The sequence below is a fragment of the Gymnogyps californianus genome, chromosome 14, assembly GCF_018139145.2.
Source record: "Gymnogyps californianus isolate 813 chromosome 14, ASM1813914v2, whole genome shotgun sequence".
Lineage (NCBI taxonomy): Eukaryota > Metazoa > Chordata > Aves > Accipitriformes > Cathartidae > Gymnogyps > Gymnogyps californianus.
In genome coordinates, this window is record NC_059484.1 from 802,544 (window position 1) to 817,092 (window position 14,549).

Sequence of the window (14,549 nt, forward strand, 5' to 3'; positions counted from 1 at the left end):
AACTCTGATGTGATGCTTTACATGGTGACCTTGTAACAACTGCCTGAGAGCACACAGGTCCACAGCTCCCCTTGGTCTGTTGGGCCCTCTTATCAGTACCAACTTATGAAAGATGTCACGTAACTCAATATTTTAAAAAACAAACAACACCAAACAAAAAAACAAAAACAAAAAAACCCAAACCAAAACAAAACCCCAAAACTAGGTTGTCTTCTGAAAAAAAGATGTCAAAGACCAGCAAGAAAAAAGCCCTACAAAATTTTCCATCTTTGCAGACCATAAATTCACTCCTGTCAAGACCAAACAGGTGGTGAAGCAAAGCAGGCTGTCAGATCAGGGCAGGGGCACTACGGCACAGACTGCCCTCCATCAGGCTTTGGAAGCTGCTCCCTCAGTGTTTACCTTCAGTTAAGAAAAAATACTTTCCTATCATGGGCATCATACACCAAAGCGTTTTCTAGGGTAGACGTTTAACAGCAATTCTGTTTTAATACCAGCTCTAACCAGTGATGCCATTCCAAGTCATCCAAGTTCCCTCTATCTGACTGCTCCTGGCTGGCCATCTACCAGAAGCCCTGCTTCCCCCAAACCCTGCTGTCATCACCAGTACCACTGAACTACTTCGCATTGACAAGATCAAATACGGATGAACAAGAAGAGATTACACAAACGTAAGGACAGAGAGGACACATTCACAGAAGTCTGTTCAAGATAACCAGAGAGGTTACAGAACCCACACCTCCCCTCAGGGAGCTCTTCAGCTGGAAGCGAGTGCAGATCAAGCATCACAGCTGCCCATCCTGTTCCTGTCTTCTCACACAGGCCTTTGATTTTGGTCACTGTTGGAGAAAGAATAGGGTCTAGCTGGACTTCCAGCGCCAATAAACATGATTTCTTACATCGGAAGGCAGTGCAGGGCCTGAGAACTCACACCAGTGCTTGCAGTGACCAAACGAACGTGAGTTCCCAGCTTATGCAAACCGCCAAATTGCATCTACACCTCGTGACTTGGTCTTTCAACCCAATCCTTTGCAATCCCATCCTGAATCTGCTCTGCATGCTCAGTGGACCCAGCTACTATCTACAAGAAGCTCCAGACCAGCAAGAGCTTCCATCAATGGGAGCTGAACTTTTCCCCATAGACGGGGGCAAGGAAGAAGCGTATACAGCCAAGCAACTCGCCGAGATAAACTTGCCGATAAATCTCTCACCGAGCAACTCGGTGAGAGATTTATCCATAAAACAAGTATTCATTATAAATACATTTCTTCATGAAAGGGCAAGAATTGTAAATACATCCGATCCCCACTCACCCCGAGATGCTTTGACCTAACTATATGAGAACAAAAACTAAATATTCTCACACAGGGAAGGAAAGGGGGGACGCCAAGAGGCAGAAACACAACAACAAAACAAAACCTGTGGATGCCAAATTGGAGGAATCGTAATTCACAAGGGTTAAGTCACGAGTTGTGGGAACCCCTGAACAGTCAAGATGGCTCTGGTTTCCTCCGATGCCACACATGCCTTGTGCTCTTGCACCAGAGACAATCCCAGCTTTACAGAACTAACAGCGAGCCCACTGAATGAAGGACGCAGGTATTGGCAGCAGCTTGCTATGAAATCAAAGCACCAACAAGCTCGCTACTAAATCACAGCTTCCAACAAGGAAGAGGACAGCGCTGGGCTTGATGAGAGCACGTGCCTTTCCACGTCAAGAAGGCGGCAGAAGACCACCAAGGCTACTCAACTTTGCCCACAAAATACTGCCCATGTTCAGAGAGCAAGCCAGGCTTCGCAGCAAGTTTAAAAAACCAAGATGAAGGCGACTGGAGACGGCCAAGCAGAGCACAGTGCAGAACCAGATCATCGGGAGGAGGGAGATGAGTAGCAACAAGAGGAAAGAAAACAAAATGAGCCAAAAAAAATTAATGGGTAAAAGGCACAGGTAAAGCAAAAAAAAAGCAATCAAGCCACAGTAAGTTTAAGGGAATTATTTAATAGTGATCAAATTGCAACACGTTACAACAGTACAGGTAGTGTTAGCATAGATCTAGTCACGCACACTTCCAGGCGAGGGCAGGGCAGGGGCAGTGAGGCAAAGGCTGCAGGAATCCCTCCCAATGCCTCTCATCGCTGTGACTCATGCAGGGCGTTGGTCTCCACGCATCCAGAAAGCTGGACAGCACATTTTTTCCTGCTTTTAACCTTCCATCAGGTGCCCTCAACACATTTCTTGTCCCTGTGCATTCCCTGTAGGAAACAGCTTCTGCCAAACCCCAAAACAACTAAAATTTCCAACTTAGATCACGGACTTGCTCTAAGTCTACACAAAGGAGCCAAGGAATGGAAGGAAACAGTAACTGGGAGGGGGATGAAACTCTTTTCTAGCTATCTGTAGGAGACAGAGGTAGGCTTCCCTTATGCTGAAGGAACCTTGGAGCAGTTTTGCTCTCATTATTTAGAGGACAGCCTTCCTTCTACTCAAATATACCATGGGGCTTTTATTCTTGCAGGAGGTGGCTTCCAAGCTCTGCCTGTGCAAGCAGGCACGCCTGGAGCCCAAGCCCAAGGGCTCCTCCACCTGGAGTGGAAGTGCTGAGCACGCTCAGAGATGTTACGTTATCCTGGTTCTTTAGAGCAAGGTGACATATGAGTAAGTTTCAACCGCTTCGAGCAGTTTTCTTCTGCACCTCCCACAGGCCCAGGTCTTCTGCCATGCTCTCCCCAGCAAAAGCCGCTCAGGGCACAAGGAAATCCATCTTTAACTGGGCAAAGCACTTCCCGTTGTCCTTCCTTTAGGCTTCTCATCTTCTACCGTACATCAGAACTGGGAACAAGAACAGCTCTAGAGCTGTTTTGCTGCTGTGAATAGCAAGATGACCGAGACTGTCAGAAAACACAGCCAGGCATTTCTGTCAGCAGCTGCAGGTACCAAAACAGAGGAAAGCCACGGCCTTCAGTTGCAAGGGACAGGCTACAGTTTGCTTTAATGAGCACACTAGAGACACAAGATCATATCCATACCTGCTGTTTTTTCTACAACATTCGATGTGTGCAGAATGAACAGAAAACTCTGTAGACACTTCAGTACGCAGCTTACTTGAAAGCACTGGTATAGCAAGGTAATAACACAAAAAAAAAACAAATACCAAAAAAGAAAATCACTCTTGCATTTCCAAAAAGCTATTAAAGAAACGCAGCAGCACATAGCACCAAAGGACAAGCTAGATATTTCAAGCACAATAGTCAGGTCTCCAGTACTGCCCAGAATCAGCTCCATCCCAGTCGCAGGTCCATGGATGTTGGACTCTGAGCCCCGGTAACGCTGAAGCTAACTGGCAACTCCCGCATACTGACGAGCGGCTACTCAGTATTGAGCTAGAAGTTTCTGAAATACGATGAATCATGTTCTCTCGTATGCAAGCGCAGCACACGTACACAAACAGCCCCTGAAAACTCAAGTTACAGGCAATGCACACTACAGTAGGTACCTGTACTGTCAAACAATGCCAGCTGCTCCATAGAGGCAGTAGTCATAGAACATTTACATGCGGTACGGCTCACTGAACTTGGAGTCACTTGTCCTCTGGTTCACTCTGGTACAGTGGGTGGGCGCTGATGAACACAAGCAATGCATCCAGTCAGTTTCAGCTTTACTGCATTGCCAGAGCTGGAGGAATCTAAGCAGCCCAGCATTTAGGGTTTTTTTTAATAAAACACATTTGCTTAGTACATGACAGGAAAAGAGGGAAATTGCATGTACAATCTACATCCATAGACGTCCCAGGGCAAAGAAAGCCATGCAAAGTGAAGCAGTTAACTTAAAATACTAAATCAAGTAAAAAAAAAAATCGGACAGGGACTGAAAAAGTTCATGACGCGACAAGTTCAGAGTTCCTAGAAAGGCAAGGACCAGAGCCCCTTTGTGTAACATACACAATATACAGTTTCAAAAGAGCAAGTTTCTAGTCCCAAAAAAGTCTATAGGCTGGATCAGGTTTTAAGTTAAATCCTAGAAAAAAGGCTCCTTCATTTAGTTCACAGTACAACCCTCAACAACAAATGGTCAGCCCACGTGAGGGACAGCATCTGTACTCCCTACTTAGGGATCACCAGACTTGCTTTTACTATACCACAACCTTTGTCATGCCATCAGCAAGAAAGTCTGACCTGTTGAAACACTTCATCGCAAGCGTGGGACAACCATCCCAACACGAGCAGATGCGTTAACGTAGTATCCGAGGTGAAGCTGTTGCAACATTCAGGACTCTGCTTCATGTATGGCTGCATCACTTTCCCATCACCTAGCACATGCGACTGCTGCCCCATCAGAAAGGGAAACCATCCTCCTCGCCTTCCACACTTGTTACTGCTCCCTTCGCTCACCCTCCTGTACAGGCCCCTGAGCTGTTCCAGTAACTGCCAATGCCAAAACCCAGCCAGATCAGCCACAAAAATCATTCCTGGGTGGCTCACTTGTAAAGCAGTTAAGGGGAATCCTCCCAAAAGAGCTTGCCGCAAGGTTTGCAACAACTCCGACCCACCCTCCCTGTGCTTCTCAGGTGTGTATCGGGACAACTCCACCATTGCTGATGCATGTTCTCTGCCTCGGTCATGGAGGGTCTAGCAGGAGCGTTAGCCCGTATGTTAGAACAGTTTAGTAAAAGGCCAGACACGGCTGAAGGTTAACACAAAACCAAGATACACCAGCAGCCGCTAGCTTACACTCTAGTTTTGACAACACAAGTTTTTAATCCAGGGCCACGCTTCAGCGATAGGCCACATCCTGCTTTCTAGAGCAGGAGACACCAACACCTTGTGGCATAATGTAAGAATGCCAAGAATTTAAGGTGACCCAATAGCCAGGTTCATATCCCTGCACACTGTATTTCTCCCACTCCCCTGTAGCTGTCATCCCTACGTTGTCACTCAGCCAGGACACACGGCCACGTGCTCCGTTTCTTTTCAAGCGAAGCTCTGCTCCACCACTTTAGAGCTGCTTCATCCCGAGGCAGCAGCGTCGCATTGCTAGAGCAGCAGTCTTCACGCCTGCTGGAGATGCACACGTATCCCGGTTTCACCTACAGCTTGCTGTAAGAGGACTCCAAGAAACACTGCTAACATTTACATCCAGCAGTGCTTACACGAGGACATTGAGAGATGAGACAACTGGAACAGATTTAGACCAAAAGCAGTGGACATTTATTCCTCATTTGTGCAAGAGTGTAAAGATGCATTTGAAAATGGATGGGACAGACCCCTGTGGCTGGAGAGCTGGAGGCCACAGCCTCTCCTTCAGTCAATGGCTTTGTTTGTTTACAATTCTACTAGGAGGAGATAAACTTGCAGACTCACCTATTGTCACACCAACGATGCTGGCAAATACACTTGTATACAAAGAAAAGTTTCAAACTACATTTTTCACTAGATTCAAGTGAAGACTTTGTTCAAAAAAAGACACATACAAGTACAATTTAAAACTGTATGAACATTTGCAAATGTTTAGTGCAAAGTAATTATGTAAAAGCTACATTTTATGAAAGTTTGTGCTGATGTGTTTGGTAGGTTTTTTCTTTTTTTTTTTTTTTTACCCTTTTACATCCATTATTTCAGTTACATAAGGTTTCACTTACCTACAGTACATATGCATTGTGTTAGGTCCCATGCAAGTGGGAATAATACCGTTAGGCTTTGTAAAATGTCACTCAGATTCTCATTTAGTAAACTGCTTATTTGGTTTAACAGTCAAGTTCCTGGCACACTACACATCCTGATTTCATGTAAGTGCTTAAGCTTATGTTTGTCTTGTTCAGGTGCATAGCCTTGTGTGATGCAAATCAAACTGCTTCATGACTTCCAAATGCAACCATTCGTGAATGCAAAAGTTTGAGAGAAATCCACCATTAGTTTTAGCCTGTAACAAACTGCTCTTAAAATTAAAAGCCTATTCACACAAAGTTATATGTAATGACTGTAGTAATCAGTTTATTACACAGATTAATCATTCTTGAACGTACAAGCTCCAGGGGAGCAGTTGGGTCTTTAAATATACACAAGTTTTCTGTCAAATGGATTTTTACCCTTACATCCAGAAAGACCTAAGCAGTTAAAAAACTTAAGAAAAATAAGAGCTATTAGCTATGTATTAACTGAGAAACCACATACAAACCAAAAAAAGTATGAAGAAAGGGAGAGAGTTGAAACAAATCAACATCACTTGATGCACTAATAGCTCCAATCCATTTAAATGTTGACCGGTTAAACTTAGACCTTAAACACAGGATGTGGGTACAGTTTATCTCATTGGTCATAACATTTACCTAAGGTGTAGGTCCTTCAGAATAAAATGAAAACAGAAACAGCTTCAAGTTCTTCACCTTGCTTTTCATAACTGTTATGAGTTTAAAAGGATTCCACTTAAAATCCTTCACGGATCAGCAACACTGTCCCTAGAAATACGAAATCCACCATAACTCTCCCATTCACATTTTATTACCCAATTTAAATCAACAAGGAATGCTTTTAGGCTCACAAAGTTATGACTGAAGAACCAGCTTTTCACACACACACTTCTCTGCTAGGAGTCAATGTTGGTACGGGGAAATACAGTATTTCTATTTTGTTGTTCCAAGTATGTACAACACGCAGCACTGCTGTATCAGGTAAACATGTGCACAGGGGAAGATGAGGCGTGGGCTCATAGAAAGCAGTCAAATGGAAATCAAAAGGACTTTCTCTTTCAGAGTTCCCCTATCTTTATTTGTAGAGGTTATCCAATAATTTCTTTAATTACATCGCATACTTCTGAGTCCATTCCCGAGCTATTCTGTTGTACCTGTATGTGTAAAAAGAGGATTTACTTAACATAGCATCTGAACAGTATTTCAACTCCAGCAGTCTAGTCTACACGTGGCATGAACTTACATTCTCTGCAGTAGTATCATGAATTTGTAAAATTTAAGAGCAAATTGAAACATTAGGCAAATGGGAGAAACAAGAAAGCCCACAGTACTTCACGGAAAAGAAATAACTAGTCATATTTGCAACAGGAATACGAGATCTTTGTGATTCAAGCCACAAAACAGAGCTAGCACAGGTCTGAGGGGAAAGTATTTTCAGGAGGTCTTTACCTGCGCCTCCCCCAGCCCCCAGGTGCTGCATCTGTGGGGAGACTATTACTGCAGGTTTTAGTTTTGGCATTCTGGAAAAGATAGATTAATGTGTGTCCCCCCCACCTCATTCTTCTTCTTCCCTTAGAAAGTTAAGCCTAGTACCTGGCATCTACTAGGCTGCCAAACCCCGACAGGTTTGTTTCTTGCTACACATTGCATTTGGCTATCAGGACACAACGATTTGTCCACCACGGTTTTTTTTTTTTTATTCTGAAGGCACAATATGCTCCTTTTCCCAACCACCTGTAGCTTTTGCACCCAAATACCCTTCACAGCCAGAGCCACTGCTAGAGGAAGCTCAGGATACTTATGTAAAACAAAGCAGTCATGATTAACAGTACTGCTAAAAGCTGATTTCTGACAACAGAAGGCAAGTTCTTATTCTACAGAATTTGTAGAAAAAGCATAAGACACTTATAGCAAGAAGTTTCCTAGTTATGCACACCGACTAGATTCTTGTGCTGGAATTTAGTCTGTAGACAATGTTCTTTAGCTTAAAGAATCTGACAATCCACTCATAACAAATGGTCTCGGCTTCACATCACTGTTCAGAGACTACTCAAGAACCAAGCCCAGTTATGTTTAAGCACAAAATTTATTTCCCTATTTTTGAAAAAAATAGGAGAGAGTCCTGCATACATTAAGTGCAGTCAGTCACTGTTAGCTGCATCTCGAAATACGTACTGCTACTCTTGCAGCTCTCGTTAAAAACAGGATGCATGAACTTCTCTACCATTGCTTCTCAAGTATGCAGTAGAGTAAGCAAGTTTGTGGATCATTTTCCCTTCCTATCTTGTTCTCATCAGATGACCATGTAGCTTCAGAAATTAACACTACTGATCAGATCTGGAAGAGAACAGTGAGGTAGAAAAGTGTTTACAACTGTCATTAAGCTGTTGCTTTTGAAGTGCTCATTAGCGCTAGAGTTCTCTCCATTCTTGCTTTTCTTCTATGTTTACTCCATAGAAGCCTGGAGTCCTCCCACCCCACCTCTACACCACTTGTTCTTCCCTTGTGTTGTCAAATGAAGATGAAACAGGGCATTTTTGTTATTTCTTTGCTTGTATGATTCCATCACCAATAGCTAGCATGGAAATATTCTCCCACTAGAGTAACTTGTTCTCCCTCTGCTGGTTATGTAGCATTAAAGCAGGCAGTGAAGGCTCTTAAAAGCTGGTCACATTCAACTTAGAGCTCCATATGAAACAGATTTGCATTGTTCACTTCACATTTTCATTAAGTCAAGCAAACCTGTAATTAACAGCTACAACACTAATGAAAGACCATTGTGTGGAATGAAATTGCAGTAATAAAACCACAGAAGTACAAGGCCTCTACTCCTTCGCTTCTACTGGCATATATACCTTCTTCCTACAGCAACGCAGTGCTGTTGGGATAGTGGTACTACAGATCCCAGGGGAAAAAAAAAAATCTCTAAAAAGACCACAGTTAAAGTGAAAAAGGCAAATCAAAGTTCACACTCTTTTCCAAGAAGCAGGTCCTTTCAGTTCCCCTGTACTATTTAAGTGTGGATTCTGCTCTGTCAAGAATGTTACATGGTTTTTGGCTTCCATACTCACTTTTCTCTATCTGTTTTGTAGATCCGTGCAATCTCAGGCACTAAAGGATCATCTGGATTGGGATCACACAACAGAGAACAGATGGACAAAAGTACTAGGGAGAGAAAAAAAAAAGACACTGAATTAGAGTTTAAATGCAGCTGAAGACACCTGTAGCAGTCAGCCCGTGCTCTTGCTTCCCCTCTAGCCATTAGCATTAGCATCATTTTTTAAAAACACCAAGGAGCAGTAATCCCACATACTTCAGCCAAGTGATTTTGAACAAAAATCCTTACCATTTAACTACGTAACTTCACATGAGCACAAGTTTTTAAATATCACCAAAACACACCTATCCAGGAGGTTACCTATCTGACTACAGCCTTAAATCACAAGGCAGAAGTCTTCTATCTGAAGCCGTACCCGAAAGCCTTCTCAGAAAACATCATTGCTTTTGCACTTGAAATTCAGCTTTTCCCTAAACCGGACAACCTCATTGTTAATGACTTGCCGAAGCACTAATCAAAAGTCAAACAGCAGACAGGTCCAACTGAGATGAAGGAAGCATGAGCTGCTCACAGCTACTTAAGAACTGTTTAAAAAAATGCTAGTCTTGCAGAGAATTAGGAGGTTTTATCCAATTATTTTCTAAGCACAAGGAAGGTTGACATGGATTAATTGTAGAATAGTATTCAAAATGAATCAAGAAAGCGTAGTTTACTGCACTCGTACCAACCACAAAGCCCTGAACTTTAAAGTTTCACTATAAATATATACTGTATATATCCCAGAAGCCACATCCTGCTCATATGATGCCGCTCGGCATAGCATCAACCTTCATCCATATAAGGAGTCAGGAGACTGCCTGCAAAGCTACAAATAGCACGTGCACATTCCTACGTTCACACCAAAGTAGAAGAGATGAGAAGGCAGTAAGTTATAAGCAAAGCATATTGGGACAACACTACATGAGGCACGTCAGGGACATCTTGCCCCCCCCACCCCCCCCAAGAAATGTCAAACATTCCTTTGTATTGCTTTCTCTCAGCCTGTTTTAATCAAACAGTGCCACTCCATATGTCCCTTCACCAATAGCAGCAACAGCGGAGTTGTCACAGTGCATCCTCCAAGCAAGTTGGAGATGACAGCAGTGAGAAGTTTGAAGGCACTAAACACCAATCTGTTCGAACTTCCATCGGTTGCTACTGTGCTGTGGAGCAGGAGGCAGAGCTACTGTGCTGAAAGACATCAGCTGAAAAATGAGAGAGAACAGCATGCGTTCCATAACTCTTTTGTTGTTTTCAAGATAGGTTAAAACAGAGGCCACAAAACAAAGAACGGCTAGATGCAGCCAGAGAGAAGGAGGAAAACAGGTCTGATATTCATTGGAACTGGAGAAGATTCTTAAAGTGGGACAAAAGTGAAAGCTTCACTAGGTCTTAACTGAGCTAGCTGCTCAGTGATGACAGCACCAAGAACCCAAAACCCCAGTTAGTCCAGTTTTCCTACTTATTTCTGTAGGCCCTTCACTAATGAATTATCAATTTCAAGTTAAAAGCTTCTAGAACAAGTTTATTACTAAACTGCTCTTGATTTAAGTGAACATATTTATTGTTCTAGAATAAAGAACATCTTCCTCCTTTTCCTGGTTTTCTACTGTACACTTGTGAAAAAGTTAAAGAGCTTAATTATTCTCTACCATCAACTGACACTCTGACCACCACCTCTCAGAATACAGCTTCAGAGCGTGAGATTTTCATTTTGTGCTGGAGGCATGTAGAAGCCACTAGCCCCGAACTGCTGTCCCTTAGCAAGGGATACAGCATGTGTAGTACCTGTAGCGCTTTCCATCAGCTTCAACACTGCTTTCTCCCCATGTACACTGAGTAGAACTCACAGTAGTGGTTGGTAATGGGAACCTTTCTGCCACCTTACACCCAACTGCTGCTGGTCAGTTTGGCTTCAAGACACAGTCCTTTCTCCAGCTATTCTCCTGTAGCTCATTGCTTTGTATTTGTCAGACTCCATTGCTCTGGTCACTGAAGTTTCTTGAGCTGGCAGGATGAGTAAAACAGCTAACATCTGCCCCCTCCCTTTAACAAAAGCCACAGGAAATCCAATCAACGTTTTCTGGTCAACTATTATAACTACTCCCTCAAGTTTTATCTTACCACAGTCCTTTAATAACCAAGGACTTTCCTGAACAAGATGGCTCACCCTTTGTCAACAGAACCAAGCTGCAAGTCTGTCCAGTCCTCTCTGCCTACCTTCCCCAACCACCATAATGCCCCTTTCCTCAACGCTCACGGTACCAGGTGGGAGTTCCTCCTTGCACACCTGACATCAGCCTTGCAAAACCCCCACCACCATCTGCTCTAAGCACCAGACCAGACAAAGGTGGTGTTCAGCTGTTGGTCAGCACGAGCACCAGGATAACCAGGGTGTTGCTTTGTGTCCTCCAGAGCAACAGCAGTCCGACAGCCTGATGCTGCCCGCAAGTCAGTTTTGTCTGGCAAGATGCGAGTCTGCCTTGAACAGCACCTCCTTTGCTGAAAGGAAAGGGAGAGTTAACCCCTGTCCCAGTCTAGGTTTAGTTCTTGGTTTACAGGCCATCGACATGAGTGTATCATTGCCACCTGCTGACCATTAAAAAAAGTCCCTTGCTACTAACACTCTTTACTAAAACGGGCTGTGGTTTGTTAGAACTCAATCAGTAGCTAAATGCGTCTCGTGATGAATTCTTTCAATCTAGTCACTTCAAAAAACATTTCTAGATTTCATTCCTCAGCAGTTCACTTATAAGAAGTATCACTCCAAAAACATCAAATAAAAATGGACACAATTATTTGGCTTCAAGCTGCACTGCCACATTCAGCTGCTTTGTTTTATTTTTGTAAGTCTTCATTAATCAAAAACTATTCTCCATTATACGTGCTCTTGCTAGTAACTTCACATCCTTCCCTTTCTATCTGTATAGCCTCAGCAAGAAAAACATTTTTAACTGTGTTATCTAAACTGGTTTAATTTTAATAGCCTGCTGAACCCAACTATTTGTCCAAAATAAATTCAGGAAGTTTCTCTCTTGAGGTTTTCCACCAGAACGCTGCATTTACACACATGTTTTAAACCAACCAACATAAGCAGCCTCCAGAACACTATGAAATACCCCTTGGAAAAAGGTACTTTCTTATAAAGTTTAAGGAGCCAAGTGCAAGAGGAAAGAGGAAGTAATCCTTAAAAATGTCAGTTGTGTACAGGAGTTCTTTGATGCATCAGAGTAACAAATTAAACCAACACTGTGGAATAGAGAGAATCACCAGACCACCTCCTTCTGCAATCAAGTATTATTGCAATGAATTTCATAGCAAAGCCTTGACATTTACTAGTCAAATGACTACAACATTAGTAAAAGACAATTAAAAAATAGTTCACAAAAATCAAGTTTTGTAACCACAGAATCAGGTTGAATAACTACACAAGACAGTTAAGTGACATTGTTTTACACTTTGTCCTACTCATCCTGCATGACCATAAGCAAAGCTGCTTCAGTGGTATCAGTCTGACAGCATCCCTTTGAGTCTTTCACTGAAAGAGACACAGAAGTGTGCACTCTTCAGAATTTAAGTTTGCATTTTTGTCAGTAATAGCAAAATAGATAAGTTTTACTTCCCATTGATTCAAGAGGTTCAAATACAGAGTTATTTCTCATCTCTTCACTCTTAACTGTCAAAGCAGTCCAGTCTATAGCAAAACATTAAGCAGCTTAAAATATTGTCAGTTTAAAGCTCCCTTTCATTCAAAAATTGGTTTTGCTTTGTTTTATTTCACCAACCATGCAGCCTACTTAATGCCAACACTTCAACTGTGATCCCCATCTATCTACTGCAGACAAGAAAAACAACTGACCCTTCAGTGGCCTTCCTACTGCTATGGACTAGCATGGACCAAGCACTTCACAACAACCAAGGAACTGGGAGAACCAAACCAATCAAGCAGAAAGACTGCTAACGAAGTGTTTCTAAAAAAGTAACGGGCTCAGCTTCCCCATAGAGCAGTGATACAAATGCACTCTCATCAAGCAGAATGATCACTTAACACTTAAGAACACTCCAGCAACGTGCTCTTTGAGGCAAAGTGAGGTCTACCAGTGTAACACAGCACAATCGTGATCCAAGTTTCCACTGCAAGACTTCCCTTTACAGAGTACGTAACACTCCAAAATTCCAGGACCATCTATCTTGAGGCAGTTCCTCTGTGCAGAGGATCACGCCATTTACAGCTTGTCAACAAGTTTAGCTACAGTTTACCACTGCATGATCCACCTCATCTCCTCAGCAAGCTTCTGTGCTGTGCTCTTACACCACTAAGAGTAGTCTGCCATTTCTGATGAGCAATTCCATCTTCCTGGTTCTGCCACACCTCAGACTGAACGTGCGGGTAGATGCAAATTCAATACATAAACTCCATGGATGAGTTTCTTCTGCTATGAAGCAGCTCAATCATTAGTCAGGACAATTCACAAAGCCAGCTCTCCACAGATCCTTCCAGCACTAGCCAAATGGGCAATACAGAAAACAACTTAAACCTCTGTCTGTCTACTGGAACATCTATCAGGTCATACAATTCTAAGGGGCATGTCAAAGCTCCTGGCACTCAGAGTTGAGGAGACTCTTAAAAGCCACAGGACTCCAGCTCCAGGTGGAGGGAATAAGCTCCACAGCCAGAAGGCAGACATCTTCCCTAGAGTGTCAACAGGGGAAGGAAGTCAAAGGTGCCTAGCAATTTATATATGGCAATCAGCTTCTCTTGATGTCAGGGATGACTTTATAGCCAAGTGCATCATGCAGCTATGACACATCCTGGTATGTCCAGAGCATGTATGTAGTTGCAGCTGAAAGTGGTCTTTAGGAGCCAGAAGCAGCTGTGTATGAGCCACAGCGTTGTAACACACCTTTGCACACACTGTGTAGATGGTCAAGTCAATTGGGCTAAGCTGATTTCTACAGAAGCTCAACAGTCCAGGTCATCACTGAAAAGAACTCTATTTAAGCCTTGTTAGGCCATGACATAAGACCCAAAAGCTATACCTTCTGGTTTCTTTAGATATCAACACTAGAAAGGCAAGTGTTAGTTCTGCCCTATCACCCTGTACTGAGACAGCGATCCCAGTTAATCAAGAAGTGTAGATGCTTTTCATGCAGAAGCCTGAGACATGACAGGTAAGGCACAGACTTCCAAAAGATTGCCAAAAGCAGCTGATGATCTCCACTTTCTTAATGCAGAAGTCATCTTCCAAATGCAAAACTCAAACCATTCACTTTGTTTCCAAAGCCTGAATGGGTCTAATATCCATCACTTCCAGCTGTCCCCTTAACATAGGGCACTAGCCACAATAGATACTACTATTTAAGTGTAGCTGACATTGCAAACAAAACTTGCTCCAGTAAAGTCCTCATCTATGGGACACTTCAGGATAAGGAAAAGTGATTGAGGAGCAATGGCATCTCCAGCTGAATCACAACAGGCAGATAAAAAGCAAGTATCAATTATTCCAGGGTAATGAGCTACCCAGAAGAAATATCTTAACTGGTGTGTTCTGATTCAACAGCTGTTTGGTGCAGTTACTGCTCTCCAAAGAAAAGGGGCTGATTTAGAATTCACCTAGGAGTAAAGGGTTTTCTTGGGCACCAAGCAGGTGCTAGGTCAAAAACAGATCATGAGTGAAAGCCTTAGCTCTCTCCTTGAAGGCCCCTGCTATCTTAACTTCTATGTTAAAGGCAAAGAGCACATCACTCTAAATTAGTAGAATGAGAGG

General features: G+C 42.9%; 1 protein-coding gene across 3 annotated transcripts in view; it reads right to left on the minus strand.

The window, feature by feature from the left end:
* Window positions 1-5,892: 5,892 nt before the first annotated feature.
* The window catches only part of UBE2D2 (ubiquitin conjugating enzyme E2 D2), a 28,801-nt gene continuing 20,144 nt past the window's right edge, over window positions 5,893-14,549 (minus strand). For 2 of the 3 annotated variants that reach the window (XM_050905075.1, XM_050905078.1), the window contains 2 exons: window positions 8,756-8,849; window positions 5,893-6,838 (listed from right to left, as the gene is read on the minus strand). In XM_050905075.1, coding sequence (XP_050761032.1) covers window positions 6,793-6,838; window positions 8,756-8,849 — 140 coding nt within the window. In that variant the 3' untranslated portion in view covers window positions 5,893-6,792. Of the gene's footprint in view, window positions 6,839-7,725; window positions 8,022-8,755; window positions 8,850-14,549 lie in introns of those variants that run through there. The other variant, XM_050905077.1, reaches the window with a different exon arrangement.